At 46.3% G+C, this 20,118-nt stretch overlaps 1 protein-coding gene across 1 annotated transcript in view; it reads right to left on the bottom strand.

Moving 5' to 3' along the window:
- The window catches only part of b4galt2 (beta-1,4-galactosyltransferase 2), a 183,622-nt gene that overhangs the window by 117,227 nt on the left and 46,277 nt on the right, over positions 1 to 20,118 (bottom strand). The window contains exon 2 of the mRNA XM_088349145.1: positions 17,560 to 18,260. Coding sequence (XP_088205271.1) covers positions 17,560 to 17,893 — 334 coding nt within the window. The 5' untranslated portion in view covers positions 17,894 to 18,260. The remainder of the gene's footprint in view (positions 1 to 17,559; positions 18,261 to 20,118) is intronic.

Raw genomic sequence — 20,118 nt, 5'->3', positions numbered from 1 at the left:
TTTTATAGCTCTTTGAGTCAAAAAGGTTCCCGACCCCTGGGTTAAGAGATAAAATACAGCAATGGAACACGGTTATGAAGCAAGAGCAAATAAGCAGGACACTTTGAGTCTGATGATTGGCATAAATGAAATCACCATTGATGTCAAAAGTTAAATATGTCAGTCACTGAAGCTTCCTAGGAAAAAAAAAGGGAAAAATACTGGATTTGTGACAACAGCTTCGACATAGTTCCTTCTTTGATGCGTGGAAATATTCCGGAGTAGACGGGAGATTAGTGAACTTTTTAGTAAGGGCAAAACACTCGAAAAATAATCTGGTTTCAAGCAAAATCACACACTTAACATAAAACGCAGGAGAAGCTTACATTTTCTGCCACTCAAAGTCTTGAGGGGCTTTCAACTCAAGTGTACTGGCCTGGACTGACCCCAGATCCATCACTTGTGCCCAAAAGCCAAGCAAGACTGTCATCCACATTACGGTGACCTGCTTTATAATTGAATAACAGCGGAGATTTTAGTTTAAGCAGGAAACGTGACTAACGGGAACAGAAAAAACGGGTCAGTAGCCGGGATAGAAGAGCAAAAACGCGGTCTAACGTATTGAACTACGTAAACAGGGATGAAAGTGTCACGTTTGCCATGGCGCCCAATTGGCCCCGCCTGTGTGGCGCCAGATTGGATCCTCAGTAGGGTCGCGGGGGTGCTGGAGCCCATCCCAGCAAGCAGTGGGCAGGGGACACCCTGAACTGGTTGCCAGCCAATCGCAGGGCACACAGGGACAGACAACTCGGGACACTTTGGACCGGCCAATCCACCTGAAATGCATGTCTTTGGAATGTGGGAGGAAACCGGAGTGCCCGGAGGAAACCCACGCAAGACGGGGAGAACATACAAACTCCGCACAGTAAGTCCGGTAGCTGGATTTGAACCCACACAGGAGGTTCCCAAGATCTTAGAACTGTGGCGCACACGCGCTAACCACTGCGCAGCCGTGCTGACCGGCATTATCATACAAAGCAAAAAAGAAAAATTCATACTTTTCAATTTGTGTAGATTTTTGTCATCCACGAAAAAAAAAAAAATGTAAACAAACCCACTTTTCAAAATGTTGTCAACAAATTTGTTTTGGGGGATTAAATTTTGATATATGCTCAAGAATTTGCCCCTCGGGTAGTTAAACATGTCATGATTATTAATTTTCTTTTTACTTTATTTATTTTATACTTATTTTCTGATTCTGTTCCCTTGAAATTTGAAATTAGCGCATGTGTGCCACAGTTCTGAGGTCATGAGATCGAACCTACTGTGTGGAGTTTGCATGATCTCCTTGTGTTTGCGTGGGTTTCCTCCAGGTTTCCTCCCACATTCCAAAAACATGCATGTCAGGTTAATCAGCCAGTCCAAATTGTCCCTAGGTGTGAATGAGCGAGCGAGTTGTCTGTCCCTGTGTGCCCTGCGATTGGCTGGCAACCAGTTCAGGGTGTCCCCTGCCCACCGCCCGAAGATAGCTGGGATGGGCTCCAGCTTTCCCGCGACCCTACTGAGGATAAGCGGTGCAGATAATGGATGAATGGATGTCATAGGTGGGGAAAATGCTGCAGTAGAAAACATCTGATTCCAGATCATAAAGTAGCGACGGTGTTACCCGAGGGTCTGTATTTATTTCTACTCATATCTATTTAAAGTGAAATAACTTTTGGGGTGTCTGTTTTTAGGCGCCCGCTTTGAGACTGGGAGGTCGGTGGTTCGCGCCCCGGCCGAGTCATTCCTAAGACTTAAAAAGTGGTCGGCGGCGCCCTCTGTTGGCTGCGGCTGCATCGGCTCGCTACAACGGGTCAGGTGCAATCGACATTTCGTTCTGTGTACATTGTTACACAGAATGACAATACAAGGAAATTATTTATTTATTATTTATTTATTTTAAGGGAAACATTTGAAGCTGCCGGATTAAAACCCAAGGACAACAACAAATCCGGGTAGAGCAAGAAAACCGGTCAGCCAATCAGCCAAGGTTCTTGACTGGCTTTTAAAAAAGAATTTTGTTTCCATTCATCAAACGACAAGAGTCATTTGAGGGCCTGGCGCCAAATCCATTCGGTGAAGATGCGATGTCTTGTTCCCGCCACTAGTTGCCATGGCAACAGAAGCGAGACTCACCATTGGGGGTAGATGAAAAGTAGCTCACTCGCAAGAGATAGGATCGCCCTCTCTAAGCAGGTTAAACCGAGAGTTGCAAAAATGAAGAGTTTTAAAAGATATTAAATGAAAGCAGGACTCAGAAATAATACTTGTTCAGTGCCATAACGTGAAAATACTTTTAGAGAAGCATTGTCCCAGATTGCCAAAAGGTAAAAATAGATTTTTTATTTATTTTTTTTATCTTAAAAAAAACTGTTTTAAATTGTTTGGCACAGCTTATGTCTCTGGGGATTATCTCAGTATGATAAATCACCTTTAGAAGTGCAGGGGTGTCAAACTAATTTTAACTCGGGGGCCACACGATAGAACAAACATTCTGTCGGGGGCCGGACTAGTAGATTAAAGAGAAAGAAAAAGAGAGATAAAGAAATAAGAGAAAGAGGGAGGGAAAAGGACAGAGGGTGGGACAAAGAAAGAGAGAGAGGGAGAGAAAAAGAGAGAGAGTGAGGGACAAGGAAAGAAAGAAAGGGAGAGAAACAGAGTGTGAGAAACAAGAGAAATAGTGAGAGAGGGGGAAAAGGAAAACAAGAAGTTAGAAAGACACAGAGAGAGAAAGAGACAGAGAGTGGGAGAAAAGTGGAAAAGAGAGAGAGAGAGAGAGAGAGAGAGAATGAGAAAAAGAGAGAGAGAAATAAATACAAGTACAGTGTCTTTGTGAGAGGCACCTGGCTTTGGCAACATCAAGTTGACATATTTCAACCTGCAGCTTGTTTTTCTCTTTCGCTTCTCTGAGTATTGTCTCGCGGGCCAGATTCAATCCCTTAGCGGGCCCGATCTGGCCCGCGGGCCGCCTGTTTGACACCTTGTGTAATAGTGGCTTTGATCAGATCCACACATCAAGGAGCTCCCACTTGCTAGTCTTGCTTCCATTATCTAGCGATTGAGCTGTGTAGTCGGCGCAGTTGTTAGCGCTTGTGCGGCACAGTTCATGTCATGGGACCTGTCGTGGGTTCAAATCCAGCTCCAGACTTCCTGTGCGGAGTTTGTATGTTCTTCTTGTGCTTGCGTAGGTTTCCTCCCACATTCCAAAAACATGCATTTCAGGTGAATTGGCCGGTCCAAATTGTCCCTAGGTGTGAATGAGCGAATGCGTTGTCTGTCCCTGTGTGCCCTGCGATTGGCTGGCAACCAGTTCAGGGTGTCCCCTGCCCACTGCCCGGAGATGGCTGGGATGGGCTCCAGCCCCCCCGGAACCCTAATGAGGATAAGCGGTAGGGCTAATGAGATGAGATGAGATGAGCTGTGTAGGTGATCCCGTTTTGCAGGTGTAGGGGTAGTGAAGCAGTGTGGTTAGAAATATAAGGATAAATACAGATTGTTAAGATTTTTTTTCTTACTATTAAGATGACAAAAGTCCCGTCAACATGGTCCGGGCTGACAAGGATGACGATTTGTGCATCGCGATGGTGACCAGAATCACGTGGTAACGTCACTGGAAATATCAGGCGCTGAAAAGTTCTTGCAGCGTTCCTGCACTCACTCGTTTAGCCCAAGCTGCCACTCGTTCCCTAATTAGTTCTCCTCCTATTTAAACTCAGTCTGTCAGCGAACCTCCACACATGCAAGGCAAGCATTTTTGACTCTGGCTCCCTGTTCCTGTTACCTGCTCATCTGTCCCTGGCTTCCCGATCGTCTCCGGTTACCAGACTTGTTCCAATCTCCGACCACGCTCCGTTCTCCCGTCCCTGCTGCCGACTTACTTCCTATCTCCGACCGCGCTCCGTTCTCCCATCACAGCTACCCGCCTTGCTTCCCCTCTCCGACCACGCTTCGTTCGCGATGGCTTCCTACTCCTCCTGCCCAGCGAGCACCGGATCGCAGTTGTTGTTTTCCCCGCGCCTGACTTCCTCGATTCCACGATAAAGCATTGTGTGAAATGTTACGCGTTTGGGTCCACTGCCTGTTCCGGTCGTGACAGTGTTTGTGGAAAGCATTGTTTAGATATTGGAAGTATCAACAGTGCAAAAAAGTTTAAATTCCGCTTGGAATGCATCCAAAAGTTGTTTTTCTCACACACAAGCTTTGATATGCTGATAAGCTCTATGCCTAACTTGTCACGGTTGCCATGGCGCCCAATTGGCCCTACCATTGTGGCGTCAGCTGCGGCTCTTTGACAGATTGGCTTCCCTTCTGTTTAACCTCAGTGCTCTCACTCTCCCTTTATCAGTCCGTCAACGAACCTCTGCCCCGCAAGATGTGGGTTTTGACTCTGTCTGGTTTCCTGCCTGCATTTCCTGTCCGGTATCGTTCCCGTCTATTTTTGTCCTGTTTAATATCGGTTTGCAGTTTCATTCCTGTCTAGTTTGTCCTGTTTAATTTCGATATCAATCCTGTCATTCCACGCCAGACTTCTACCTAACGTACATGACTCCCCATTTCCTGTAAAATAAAAGGCTTGTGTGAGAAAAATCACGCATTTAGGTCCTGATCCTGTTCTTGACATAACTAGCTACAGAACTAAATTTTCTATAGGCCTTCACCAATGAGTCCGGAACTGGATCAGGACCCAAATGCATGACGTTTCTCACCAATGCGTTAAAATAGTAAAAAAATGGCCGGCACTACTATTCCTATTTGAGGGAAGTATAGCATGGAAAAAGTAAAGAACACAAAAAAATATTCGAAAAAAATACACTCAAATTTGTCCAGGGTTTCACTATAGTAGCACAAAAGCAGCCATGTTTTTTTTCAACCTGCGGAGAAATCATGCGGAAACCTCACAAAGGTTAATCGTTTTCTTAAAACTGAAACCTCAAAAATCAAATCCTTCTTATAAGAGAGAGCGATACGCTAATCTCTCTCCCACTAATTTCCCCGGAGTCAATATTTAGAGCACATTAGAAAGATGATATTTGACGCCTCGCTTCTCCCCATTACGCCCAGAACGACGCGAGGCCATCCTTCGTTAGTGATTGGGATGCTAATATCATCGACTCTGGATCTCGCTATAGTTTTCAGAACATCCACCCCATAAAGAGACTAAAAAATGTATGTATTTGTATAGCTACCCATAATCCTTTGACATGATAATCCACATCCAATCTCTTACTACGTTAATCCATCGGGCGGCCCACGTAAACGCTGTAATCCAGACCCGGCGTGAATAATGGCTTTGTTTAGGTCCGTTGGCGACTCAAAGCTTTTTCGTGCTAGCGGGCTAATTTCATTGTCGTACATGACCAACCAGAGGTAATACACATAAATCATTCATCCATCCATTATCTGCACCGCTTATCCTCATTAGGGTCGCGGGGCTGCTGGAGCCCATCCTAGCAGTCTTTGGGCAGTGGGTAGGGGACACCCTGAACTGGTTGCCGGCTAGTAGCAGGGTACACAGGGGCAGACAACTCACTCATTCACTAGGGACAACTTGGACCGGAAAGTTAGCCTCATAGCCTGGAAAATTAGCTTGACATAAGGAGAACACATTAGTTTAAAACGGGATATTCCAGGCTTGTTTCTCCCGAGTTTAAACTTTAGCGAGTGTTATTAATAAGAACACTTGTTTGGTTTGGATTAGCTCGCGAAATAACAACATTCCCATGGCAAGCTGATAGGAGTTTAGATGTCAGGCCGACCCCAACGAGTTTCTTGGAAATTGTGTTACTTTGGAAAATCGAAAGAGGCAGAAAATATTTTGAAAAATATTGTCACTCCCTCCAAGATCTACCTGCCAGTCGCAGGGCACACAGAGACAGAACACTCACTCGTTCATTTACACCTGGGGACAATTTGGACCAGAAAATTAGCGCGGCATGCATGTTTTTGGAATTGTTGTAGTTTATTGGAGTCGGGCTTGACAAAAGGAGAACACATTAGTTTAAAACGGGAAATTCCAGGCTTGTTTCTCCCGAGTTTAAATGTCAGCGAGTGTTATTAATAAGAACACTTGTTTGCTTTGGATTAGCTCGCAAAATAACAACATTCCCCTGGCAAGCTGATAGGAGTTTAGATGTCAGGCCGACCCCAACGAGTTTCTTGGAAATTGTGTAACTTTGGAGAATCGAAAGAGGCAGAAAACATTTTGAAAAAGATTGTCAATTCCCGAAAAGCATGCACATTGAGGGAAGAACAAGTGCATCATCGCGAGGAGACGTGCTAAGTAACATGAAATGTTGTCTGAGGATATAAAAAGCTGATTGTCTCTTAGACGAACGAGATCTCTGTTTTGACGAAGATAAATAAACGTCTCTCCATCCAGCCAAGATCCACTTGCCTGTCGCAGGGCACACAGAGACAGACAACTCACTCGCTCATTCACATCTAGGGACAATTTGGACCGGCCAATTAACCTGACATGCATGTTTTTGGAATGCGGGAGGAATCCGGAGTGCCCGGAGGAAACCCAAGCAAGCACGGGGAGAACATGCAAACTCCACAATTCGAAACAATTGAAATACTTGCAATAGTGTTACCTTTTTTGACAATATGGTGCAGTGTTCATTTTACCTCGGAAAAGTGATGGGTCCCAGGGACTCGCATGCTCAAAAATCTATGGGTCCCAAAAGAGATCTATGGGTCCCAAAAATTGAGTGTTCTCATCTCATCTCATCAGCTGCACCGCTTATCCTCATTGCAGGGGTGCTGGAGCCCACCCCAGCAATCATCGGGCAGTGGGCAGGGGACACCCTGAACTGGTTGCCAGCCAATCGCAGGGCACACGGGGACAGACAACTCACTCGCTCAGTCGCACCTAGGGACAATTTGGACCGGCCAATTCACCTGAAATGCATGTCTTTGGAATGTGGGAGGAAACCGAAGTGCCCGGAGGAAACCCACGCAAGCACGGGGAGAACATACAAACTCCGCACAGTAAGGTCGGTAGCTGGATTTGAACCCAAGCAGGAGGTTCCCACGACCTCAGAACTGTGCTGCACACGCGCTAACCACTGCGCCGCCGTGCTGCCCTGAAATGATTATATGAATCTATATTTCCATTCGGTTTTAATCATCACAGTTAATTGGTAATGGGCTCCAGTTCGTCTTTTGTTTTTCAGTGTCCCCTGATCCCTCTTATTTGCCCTTCGACTCCCTTCGCATTTACAATAATATCCACTACATCCCGAGGGATATACAGAGACCACCGGATCTCCCTGGAAGATTTGCCGCCTGCCGACAATGACAACGACGGAGCAAAGGCTGAGCTAAGCTAAGAAGGCGACCACACAGACCAGCGCTCCCAAGCATGTTCAACCAACGCCAGATCCATCGTCCACAATGAGTGAATTGAGCTGCGGATCGCCACCAACAACGTCCGGAATTGAAGGACTTTTTTTTTTTTGCCATCACGGAGTCTTGGCTTTCCCGACGCCGCATTACATCACCGGCTCGAACGAGACGAAGACTCCGGTAAAAACAGGGGTTGGAGACTACGCGCTACAATAATAGCGGAACCATTGACACACACTGCTCACTCGATATGGAGTTCTAGCTATGTACCGGGAGAGTTAACTGTGGTCTTTGTGTTTGCTGTATACTTTCCACCGCTAACAGTTTCACCGGATGCTAACGTTAGCATAGTGCTAAATCTCCTGCCCGCTGCTAAACAGCAGCTTGCACACCCAACGGAGCTTTATCGTCGACGGCGACTTTAATCGGGCATGTTTATGGACTGTACTCCAAAATCCATTCAAATGTGGACTGAGCAATTCGGAAAAACACTGGACTATGTGTAATGTAAGATCAAACATTCGGTTGTGTCCGGCAACTCTGTTTGACCCTCACACCCCCCCCTCATCACGCCCCCCGGAGGACAACAAAGTCAGTTAGTTCTTTGTTCCTTTGTGTCTTTGTTTCCTTATCCTCACTGTAAATGTGGAACTGGAGTCGTCCAATTTTGTTGTCACAGCAAATCCCATGTTGTAACAATGACAATAAAGGCATATTCTATTCTATTCTATATTCTATTCTATTCTATTCTAGTACCAACTGTTTTTACGGAGGCATACTTCTCTTTCACTCGACAACCACCAAAACAATGACGTCATCTCGAAGCAACGAGATCTCTTTTGCCGAGATCGGCGCGAGACCAAAACAACAATGGCGGATCTGCCTGACGAAAAGTTTGGAGTGCGGTAAATCTTTGTTAAAAAAAAAAGTAATCGGGTAATAATGACAATTTGGTGTCAAGAAAGTTGCGTCCTGGGGACGCACGTTGATTTGACACTATGCGTCCCCAGCAAAAATGATGCGTCTAGGACGCAGGGACGCGGGCAAACCAGAACCCAATATGGTGTACAAGTGAGCAGCTAGCCAGGTAGCAGCAGTCATTCCACCGTTCCCCCTGTCCCTCTTTGCTAACCGATTGCAATTTGGCAGTCTATTACTCTGTGGAATCAAATTTACTCAGCAAAGGGAGCAGACAGTACGTGGGCGTTGCTACAAAAATAAAACCTCACCAGGAGGCGACAGGACAAAAGCTTGCTAACTTTTAAACATGAAACAGTAGCTAAAGGCTACTCTCATGTTTTTGGACCACTCATTTAAAAGTTAATTGGCTGCATGACAGAGGGAGAGAGGGCAGCACAATATGGGGGCGTGGTGGGGGTTTCTCAGGCTCAGCGGTGTACGCTGCACAGAGGCATGCTGGGAGAGGAAACACAACGGGGGTATAGAATAATGATAGAGCGAGACTCCACTGGAATCTCCTATTTTTTATGATATCTTTTGATCTGCACACATAAAATAATTCAATATATTAAAATAAAAAAAGGTGTACTGATAATTGAAGCCAAGCTATTTTCATAGGTTTATTCTTCTCTTTCGAGATCTGGGAACGAGGGTTGTCAGAAACAGAACAGGAGGAGGACCCAGATGACATCGTCAAAATGAAATATAGGTAATAACAGAATGTCCGATTTGTAAGCTATTGAATACAAGTGTGTCACGGTTGCCCATTGCCCTCAATTGGCCCTGCCCATTTGGCGCCAGCTGCGGCTCCTTGCCTGATTGTCTTCCCTCCTATTTAAGCTCAGTGCTCTCACTCACCCTTTGTCAGTCCGTCAACGAACCTCTGTACCCGCAAGACGTGTGTTTTGACTCTGTCCGGTTTCCTGCCTGCGTTTCCTGTCCAGTATCATTCCCGTCTATTTTGTCCTGTTTATTATTCTCTCCAGTTTTTGTTCCCGTCGGGTTTGTCCTGTTTAATTTCGATATCCTGTTTCGATATCAATCCTGTCTGTCCTGTCCTGTCCTGCCTGGTATCGACCCCATCTGTCCGATATCTGGTGGTCTCTGGCTTACTGTCATTCCATGTCCGGTAGCCTGCTTGTGTATCCTTGTCGATCCCGTCTATCTCGTCCTGTTTGACATCCAACTCCAGTCTCCAGTGTCTGGTATCGATCCCATCTATCACGTCCTGTTTGATATGTGACTCCAGTCTCCGGTATCTGGTATCCATCCTGTCTGTCCCGTCCTGTCCGGTATCGATCCCGTCTGTCCGGTATCTGCTCGGGTAACTGGTATCATTCCCGTCTGTCGCGTCCTGTCCGGTATCGACCCTGTCTGTCTGGTATCTGCTTGTGTATCTCGTTTCGATCTCGACATTCTCTGGCTTCCTGTTGTTCCACGCCGGCCTTCTGTCTTACTTCTTCCGCCCAGAGATCTCTGAATCACAGGCGTTTGTGTTCAAGTGCATGATTGCCTCATTCCCGTAAAATAAAGCTTGTGTGAAAACGTTACGCATCTGAGTCCTCCTACTGTTCTGGTTCCGACACAAGTGTGTCTTAAGCCAAGATCTAAACACTTCCACAGAAGTTGCAGATTGCAAGTTACTGGACAGGACAAGACAGGCGGGATCAATACCGGATACTGGAGCAAGATACCGGACAGGACGAGAAAGGCGGGATCGATACCGGATACTGGAGAAAGATACTGGACAGGGGGGCACGGGCGGGATCGATACCGGATACTGGGAACTGGGGCAATATGCCGGACAGGGCTAGACAGGGGGGATCGATACCGGATACTGGAAACTGGAGCAAGATGCCAGACCAGGCGAGAAAGGAGGGATCAATACTGGATACTGAAGACTGGAGTAAGATACCGGACAGGACGAGACAGACGGGATCCATACCGGATACTGGAGCAAGATACCGGACAGGGAGAGGTCGATACCGGATACTGGAGCATGATACCGGACAGGACGGGACAGACGGAATTGATACCGGATACTGGAGCAAGCTAATGGACAGGACGAGACAGGTGGGATCGATACTGGAGACTGGAGCACGATACTGAACAGGGTAAGACAGGAGGGATCGATACCGGATACTGGAGACAGGAGACAGGAGCAAGATGCTGGACAGGGCGAGACAGGCGGGATCGATACCTGATACTGGAGACTGGAGCAAGATACCGGAGAGAACGAGACAGGCGGGATCGATACCGGATACTGGAGCAAGATACCGGACAGGGCAAGACAAACAGGATCTATACCGGATACTGGAGACTGGAGCACGATACCAGACAGGACGAAACAGGAGGGATCGATACCGGATACCGGATACTGGAGCACGATAACGGACAGGGCGAGACAGGCGGGATCGATGCCGGATAATGGAGCAAGATACCGGACAGGGCGAGACAGACGGGATCGATACCGGATACAGGAGACTGGTGCACGATACCAGACAGGACAAAACAGGGGGGATCGTCACCGGATACCAGATACTGGAGCACGATAACGGACATGGGAAGACAGGTGGGATCGAATACCAGATACTGGAGACTGGAGCATGATAACGGACAGGGCGAGACAGACGGGATCGATACCGAATACTGGAGACTGGAGCATGATATCGGACAGGACGAGACAGGCGGGATCGATACCGGATACTGGAGCAAGATACCGGACAGAACGAGAAGAGCGGGATTGATACCGAATACTGGATATACAAGCAGGATACTGGACAGAGTCAAATTACACGCCTTGCAAGTGCAGAGGTTCATTGACAGTTGGACTGACAAGGAGTGAATGAGAGCACTAAGTTCAAACAGGAGGGAAGCCAATCAGGCAACGAGCCGCAGCTGGCGCCAAACGGGCCAACCGTGACAACAACAGCACCTACTGTGGGCATTATAGAGTTTCATGGATATATGTAAGTATATAGTTCAAACTAAATATTTAGATACCTCCTTAGATATCTAAATCCCTTCCTTAGTTTTGCATATAAAACATCCAAAAGGTGAGATGTATCATTCGGTTGAGTGTTATTCCTGTGCGGCTTGAATCAGGCACCGGTTCACATGCATGGAGCTGGCTGATTGGGACTCGGAGGGACACAGGGCACACCCGTTCGCAGAATCAAACGCACACTCTTGGCTGAAGAAGAACACCAGCTGACAGGTGCTGCCTCTAAGAGTGCTTCACATCCACCCATTATGTAGTGTGGGTGTGCTTGCACGTATGTCCCTGCGAGTCCCAGGCAGCCCTCTCCACATGCACTTCCTTCCTTTTGCGACTCGCCGTCCATGATTTTCCCACCATCCTTCAAAAAAGCCATCCCTTTCTTTCCTTCATTCCCTCCATCTTGCATAGCACGACTGAGATCAGCTATAAGAGCCCAGCTGCATCTGCCATGAATACCGAAACATGCCGACGGGTCCCTGGCAGGACAAACATCGCAGAGAGATCTTCAAATCACGTCTTCATCCTTCCCAGAACTGCAGTCACATGCGAAAGCACAATTTCTTTAGAAAGCAGTTGAGGCTAAAAAGTAAGCCTAAGCAGTTTTGCCTAAAAATTTTTTTAAAGTGACAGTGTGTAATAGTACACTAATAGAGATTGCTGTGGCTTAGAAAGGAGATAAATGGTTTGCATTAAAAAATTAGGACATGAGCCTGACAGACTTGGCAACATTTGGAAGCCGACTTAAATTTTTTGAGCGGTAGCAAGGAAAATTTCAGCTAGCGACAGGACTGAAAAGTTGGTTTTGATCCCAAATTTAAAGACGGAGCAAGTTGGATACAGAGCAACTGAAAAGAGCGGATTGATACCGGAAAGGACGGGACACACGGGACCAATACCGGATACTGGAGCAAGATACCGGATGGAACAGACGGGATCGATACCGGATACTGGAGCAAGATACCGGACAGGACGAGAAAAACGGGATCGATACCGAATACTGATGACTAGAGTAAGATACCGGACAGGACCAGACCGACCGGATCGATACCGAATACTGGAGGATGGAGCAAGATACCTGACAGGGGAAGATAGACAGGATCGTACTGGATACTGGAGACTGGAGCAAAATACCGGACAGGGCGAGACAGGCAGGATCGATACCAGATACTGGAGAAAAATATCGGACAGGACGAGACAAGCGGGATCGATACCGGATACTGGATACACAAGCAGGATACCAGCTAGCGGCAGGACTGGAAAGCTGGTTTTAATCCCACTCAGCGACCACAAAAGACAGAGCGAGTTGGATACAACCAGAGAAACTGAAAATACTGGAAAATACCGGATACTGGAGCAAGATACCGGACAGGACGAGACAAACGGGATCGATACCGGATACTGATGACCAGAGTAAGATACCGGACAGGTCCAGACCGACGGGATCGATACTGGATACTGGGGACTGGAGAAAGATACCGGGAAGGACGAGACAAACGGGGTCGATACCGGATACTGATGACTAGAGTAAGATACCGGACAGGACCAGACCGACGGGATCCATACCGGATACAGTAGACTGGAGCAAGATACCTGACAGGGCGAGACAGGCGGGATCGTACCGGATACTGGAGACTGGAGCAAGATACCGGACAGGACGAGACAGACGGGATCGATACCGGATACTGATGACCAGAGTAAGATACCGGACAGGTCCAGACCGACGGGATCGATACTGGATACTTGGGACTCGAGCAAGATACCTGACAGGGCGAGACAGGCAGGATCGATACCAGATACTGGAGCAAGATACCGGACAGGACGAGACAAACGGGATCGATACCGGATACTGATGACTAGAGTAAGATACCGGACAGGATCAGACCGACGGGATCGATACTGGATACTGGGGACTGGAGTAAGATACCTGACAGGGCGAGACAGGCGGGATCGTACCGGATACTGGAGCAAAATACCGGACAGGGCGAGACAGGCGGGATCGATACAGGATACTGGATACACCAGCTAGCGACTGGACTGGAAAGTTGGTTTTAATCCCAGTTAGGGACAACAAAAGACAGAGCGAGTTGGATACAACCAGAGCAACTGAAAAGAACGAATAGCTCCTGTAAGATGCTAACTACTCAAGGGTTCAGTCAAAGATTGCTAGAGAAAAGCAAAATTTGTCAAGCATTGGGATGTTGAATCAGAGTACTCGTATGCTTGCATGACCAGCTGTGGAAGCCGATGGGACACTGCAGGCCGAAGCGAGCCTTGTTCACACAGAGCCACTAAATAACAAAAACAGCTACCGGCGAGCCATAACATGGGTGGCTAGAGAAGTAAACAGTGGAAAAAATGGTCAAGGAAGCCTGAATCACATGACTCGGTGTCAGGTGTCAGCTGTGGAAAATGAGTGGCCGTTAAAATCACCTTTGGGACAAGTTACCTTTACAAAATGGTCATCGTATTAGTAAGATGGCTGCCTCCCATCTCACCTACATTGAAGTTGAGTAATATAATTGCAGTTTATTAACGAAAAAATTATCATGGTTTTTTTGCTAATTATTCGAACCAATAGTGTTTGATTTAAACGAATGGAGTATTTTTACACCACTAGGGGTCACTATAAATGTCACAGTTGCCATGGGGCTTAGTTGGCCCCGCCCGTGTGGCGCCAGCTGCAGCTTGTTGACAGATTGGCTCCCTGACAGTATTTAAACTCTGTCCTGTCAGTCCCCTTTTGTTGGTCCGTCTGCGAATCTATTTTTACACGGCAAGCCCTTTTTCGCTTGCCCTGTTTTTTACTCCTGTTTGACTCTTGCTACGATTTGTTTTGATCTCGACCACATCTGTTCTCCTGTCCCGAATAACACTCCGTTTTTGATCTCGACCACGTCTACTCTCCTCTCCTGGCTTACGACTCTCTTCCAATCATGACCACGTTTTTGCAAGCGTTTTTGCAAGCACTCCCGCCTGTCCCATTTTTGCACCCGTTTTCCAACCGTCCGTTCCTGATCAGGAACTGTCCTGATCTCCCTGTTTGTCTCCGGCTGAGACCGGTTTTTGATCCTGACCACGTCTGCTCTCCTATTGTTGCTCTCCTGTCCCGGCTATCGACCTGTTTTTCCGTGCTTGACACCGCCATCTACCACTACGGAAGTATTCGGATCAAGATCCGATTTTGTGAGCGGCTTGCTTCCCGCTTCCAGCGAGCACCGGATCGCGGGCTGCCCTTCCTCTTTCTATCAATAAAACTTGTGGTTAACGTGACACAATTAGGTCCTGTTTCCGTTCTGGTCGTGAGAATGTCATCCATCTAAGGGTTAAATACTTACAAAGATAAATAAACTAGCACTGAAATCTCATCAGAATTGCAATACTGGTCTGAAAAATCGCAACAAGGTTTTTTTCTCAAAATCGTGCAGCCCTAGTTTTGACTATTAGATCATCCTCACTATCAGCCAATCCTGTTTCTTTTCTTCCATTGTTCTCTAAAACTCATAAGGGAAAGGGAACGTAAGCCCATGATGGCAAAAGGTGCGCATTAGATGGAGGTGAAAAATTGATGTTGCTGTTTTTTTCCAATCATCCTTAATAAACAGTTTCATTTGTTGTTTAAAGAAATCGATACATCACCCAGTCCTAAAACAATGTGTTATTTTTGCCAAGACGACAGTTATTAAATAAAATACCTTGACAAATAGCCACTGGGAATGATTCATTCCAATGCCCTTGGTTCAACTTGATCAGAATCATCACGTCTAGCATCCCGGACCTTAACGTGGAGCTATCCGGAGCTACCCGGCTTCAGCGCTTTTAGGGACAGAGACACAAAAGCCTGCGGGAAGCGGAGAGGAGGTGGGCTCGCTATCTACGTGAACATGAGGTGGTGTAACACAGGGCACAAAGATTTGCATCTGCTGCAGGGACGTCGAACTTCTGGACTAGCGTGTGACGTCATTCACTCCGCTGTTGCTAAACTACAACACAGCACCCCGAGGATACTGCTGGAAGTGTGAATTTCCCTACGGGACGAATAAAGTATCTATCTATCTCACCTTTTTCTATCTTTCCATCTCATCTCACATCTCACATCTCACATCTCTCTCTCTCTCACATCTCACATCTCACATCTCACATCTCTCTCTCTCTCACATCTCACATCTCTCTCTCTCTCACATCTCACATCTCTCTCTCTCTCACATCTCACATCTCACATCTCACATCTCTCTCTCTCTCACATCTCACATCTCACATCTCTCTCTCTCTCACATCTCTCTCTCTCTCACATCTCTCTCTCTCTCTCTCTCTCTCTCTCTCTCTCTCTCTCTCTCTCTCTCTCTCTCTCTCTCTCTCTCTCTCTCTCTCTCTCTCTCTCTCTCTCTCCTCTCTCTCTCTCTCTCCTCTCTCTCTCTCTCTCTCTCTCTCTCTCTCTCTCTCTCTCTCTCTCTCTCTCTCTCTCTCTCTCTCTCTCTCTCTCTCTCTCTCTCTCTCTCTCTCTCACCTATTTCTATCGATATATCTATCTATCTCACCTATTTCTATCGATATATCTAGCTATCTCACCTCTTTCCATCTTTCTATCTATCTATCTCACATCTTTCTATCTATGTATCTCACCGCTTTCTATCTATCTCACTTCAATCTATCTATCTCACCTCTTTCTATCTATCTATCTCTATCTATCTATCTCACCTCTTTCTATCCATCTCACCTCTTTCTATCTATCAATCTATCTATCTAGAAAGAAACCCGCCATACAAACACACAGTCAGGTTAGAGTTTCTTGATTACAGCCTGAAAAATCAAATGATTAAACTTTGAAAGGGGCGCATAGAAATATATTGCGCAAACGTCTGCCTCAGCCAGCGGGGGCCCCCGAAACGCGCTTGCCATATACAGGCTCGTCGGGAAGAAAAAAACACAGCGGGGAGTAGCAGCAAGAGAAAAGAGCAGCAGGTGATGTCTGGCGAGGTAAGCGACGCCTTCCAGCCCCCAACGGACTCCCCCTGCTGGTTTACTGATGCGCGGCGCTTACAAAAAAGAACCTCATCCCGGGCTCACCGTAGAAAACACAGCTCGGTGTTCTTTTGATGAAAATGAAAGAAGAGCAACACTAGAGTAAACATCATCAAAAATGTTTTGATTCCACTTGAAGCTGGGGCTGCAATCATCAATGAAAACACTGTTTTTTTTGGCAAGCATGGATACCGCTGTGAGGTCTCGTTGTGAGAACCGAACAGCATGATGTTTGATAGGAAATGCGTGTTATGTCGCGGAGGGTCCGATAAACTACTTTCTTTTCTGCTAATTGGTCATAAAATCAATGGGATGAAATCATTAAAAAATCTTCTTAGAATATAATTAAAATACTTGTTAACAGACAGACATACTTGAGGACCTTAAACCTGACTCTATACAGGAGAGGAGTTGGTTTAAGATCAGGTAATTGTGTCTTTGTCAGGGTTGGGTAGGGTTACTTTAACTTGATTACTTTCAATTACTTTTGGATTACTCCAATATCAAATATGCTAATAAAAGACAAAAGAAACTAAATATGAATAAAATGATGAATCACAACACGTGGTAAGCTTTCTCTCCTGGCTTTGATCTCTTTGATCTCCGGCAAAACTAACATAAAATGCGACAGAAACAAAATGAAAATAAATCCAAACAGCTTGCCAACATCATTTTTGCCGTTCCATGTGTTCCGTTCAGATTCAGATTCAGATTTACTTTATTGTCATTCGTGTACACGTGTATACAGAACGAAATGTCGATACATCTGACCTGCACATTCGAAGCTAGCTGCACGGATAGTAAGATAAGCGGCTAAGTAGATGTGTATTTTATGTAGCACTATTTAAATACTCTATATTAACACATTATATTGGGTATTTATGTTTTCTATTTCTTTTATTTTATTATTATTTTATTCTCAACACAAGGATACTGCTGGTATCTATCTATTTGCTGATGAGCACCAGAGGGATTTTATCCTGTGTCAATGTTTTTTCTTTATCTATCAATCTGTCTTTCTATAGATAGCAAGATGCAGAGCAATGCAGAGTAGGTGTCTGTCACAGTACAGCATGAAAGACGCTATGATATGAATTGGCCAATCCGCATCAGAGTTATCTATCTATATATCTATCTAAAACAACTAGCCCTGCGATAACATACTGAAAACATGGCAAACGCACAGAAACATTTTCAGAAAGTGGACTCACCTAATCCGGGCGGGTTCTCAGGACAGGGTGGGAGGGGCTTGGGCAGGGGCGTCTGATCCACGTGGGGCTGCAGGGTGGGCCCCGCCAGATCGCCGGTGACCAGGTAGCTGGCCGCCGTGGCGTTGGACTTGGATATGTTGTAGAAGTAAAAATGATGTCCGCTGGCGTTGTTGCGAGAGCCGTTGCGCCCGTTGTTGAAGCAGCTGAAGAGGTCGAAGCGCTGCGAGTACACGTCGAAGTAGAGGATCATCATAATGATAAAGTGGAGTAGGCAGAGGAACAGGACGCCCTTGCAGATGCGCTCCAGTGTCCGGCCTACCATCAGCCGGGTCATGGCCGAGGACGAGGAGTGGCGGGCGATCGGCGGCCACGGCTGCAATCATATACCCATTGCCACGACCTTGTGCTCGATATCCTGATGTTCTAGAACACTAGAGAACACGTAGTTCACTCCCTCTCAGTCATTCGGTCTTAGGGAGCAATGTCGATTCTTGCTTGCACGAATCCTGTTCTAAAACTTTTGAGTTCATGAGCATTAGCTCAGAAATAAGGCAATGTGATAATTGCTCCGACTGGAGCTGCTAGCCATTCAGATCGAGAAGAATGTCATCTCAGGGTCCGGGCGGTAGGTTGTTCCTCTGGTGACTGATGCCATCAGGGATCTCGGTGAGGTAGACCTCCTGGACGGTGGTCTCAGGCACCTATGATGGGGGAGAAATAACAATGGAATCTCATTTAGTGCAAATCGGACAATTCCAATGGAGGATTTCGAGGGTCACGTGACTTTTTAGAGCATTACAAGCCTGAATAGAGATAGATAGATAGGAAATTCACACTTCCAGCAGTATCCATTTGTTGTTTATTAACAGATTAACAGGATGGCCTCGGGGTGCTGTGTTGTAGTTTAGCAACAGCGGAGTGGATGACGTCACACGCATAAAAGATAGATGCAACTACAAATCGATCCGCGTACTTTACGTAAGTTTAGGCAGTGTCTGAAATAACGTCTGCCCGGACGCCCGTGGCGTGCATCGGGTGTACAACTTACACAATGTCTCTGCCTGGATAGCCGAAAGCTTGTCCAAATCAAACGTGTGCTTTATTCCGATTTCGAAATCTTCGTTCGGTTTGGAAATTTCGGTTAGTTAGGCAATTTGCATACTCTGCAGCCAATCAGAAGCCTGCATCGAATAACTTTGTGCTTCCGGACGAGCGTTATAAGGTCGTGCATTTGCATATAATTTTCCAAAGTAGACGTACAGAGAACACAAGAAAAATGGAGAAGTGGTTAGGAATCAAGCCAAAACCTCAGCCCCAGAAGTAAGATTCAAAAGAAGCTAACACAATTTATGACGCTACAAAACGTAAATGTACATTAAAAGCATCGTGGAAAGAGGAATTCACGTGGCTTGTAGCAGACTTGTGTGAGAAACGACGCATTTGGGTCCTGATCCTGTTCCGGTTCTTGACAGTAACAAATAAAATGATCTATTTCCAGATCATAAGGCGCATGAAATTGAAACTACTGTAAGAGTTCCTCATTGTTAAAAAACATATTTCACAGAACATAAACTAACATATTGAAATCTGGTTTCACCAGTTAAAATAATTTAATTATTCATAAATGGTTACCATATGGGGCAGCACGGCGGCGCAGTGGTTAGCGCTTGTGCGGCACAGTTCATGTCATGGGAACCTGTTGTGGGTTCAAATCCAGCTCCAGACTTCCTGTGCGGAGTTTGTATGTTCTCCCCGTGCTTGCGTGGGTTTCCTCCGGGCACTCCGGTTTCCTCCCACGTTCCAAAAACATGCATTTCAGGTGAATTGGCCGGTCCAAATTGTCCCTAGGTGTGAATGAGCGAATGAGTTGTCTGTCCCTGTGTGCCCTGCGATTGGCTGGCAACCAGTTCAGGGTGTCCCCTGCCCACTGCCCGGAGATGGCTGGGATGGGCTCCAGCCCCCCCGCGACCCTGATGAGGATAGGCGGTACGGCTGATGAGATGAGATGAGGTTACCATATGTAGTAGCATTTCATTATAATATGCATTTCCAATTTTATTGAACAAATCTTCTGGTCCATACGGCACACTTTTGGGGGTTTTCGGTACTCTTTAGTCTGGAAAATACAGAAAATCAGCAGTGGACCAAGGAACATATCACATACCTGACAACCTGTACGTTTTTGCCGTACAAGGTACGTTTATTATGCATTTTTAGACATGTGCGACGTACAAGAAAATCTGTACGGAAAAACGCAAATTTGTCAATGATGGGTACCATCCGGTATACACCGACTATCACCAAACGGCAAATCAATCAAGTCAAACGAGTTCGCCGCGGTAGCCTCTATCTCGGTATCGTGTTTTTTGTTGCAAACGAAGAGAGCAGTTTGATGCTACTGTGCGCATGCGTCTGCCGCCTGGAGATTCCCCATAATGCATCATTCCGTAGTAGTTGTATAGTGAAAGGAAGTCCGTCTCTTTTTAGAGAACCGGCAATTTCGGCTCAACTCATTAAAGAGAGCCGGCTGTCAAACGGCTCACTTGCTTTGATGCAATA

Source organism: Urocampus carinirostris, chromosome 1 (assembly GCF_059441175.1).
Source record: "Urocampus carinirostris isolate Australia breed hairy pipefish chromosome 1, RoL_Ucar_1.0, whole genome shotgun sequence".
In the NCBI taxonomy this organism is placed as follows: Eukaryota; Metazoa; Chordata; class Actinopteri; order Syngnathiformes; family Syngnathidae; genus Urocampus; species Urocampus carinirostris.
Note: the sequence above shows the minus strand (reverse complement) of the source record. Positions and strands in the feature narration are given on the sequence as shown.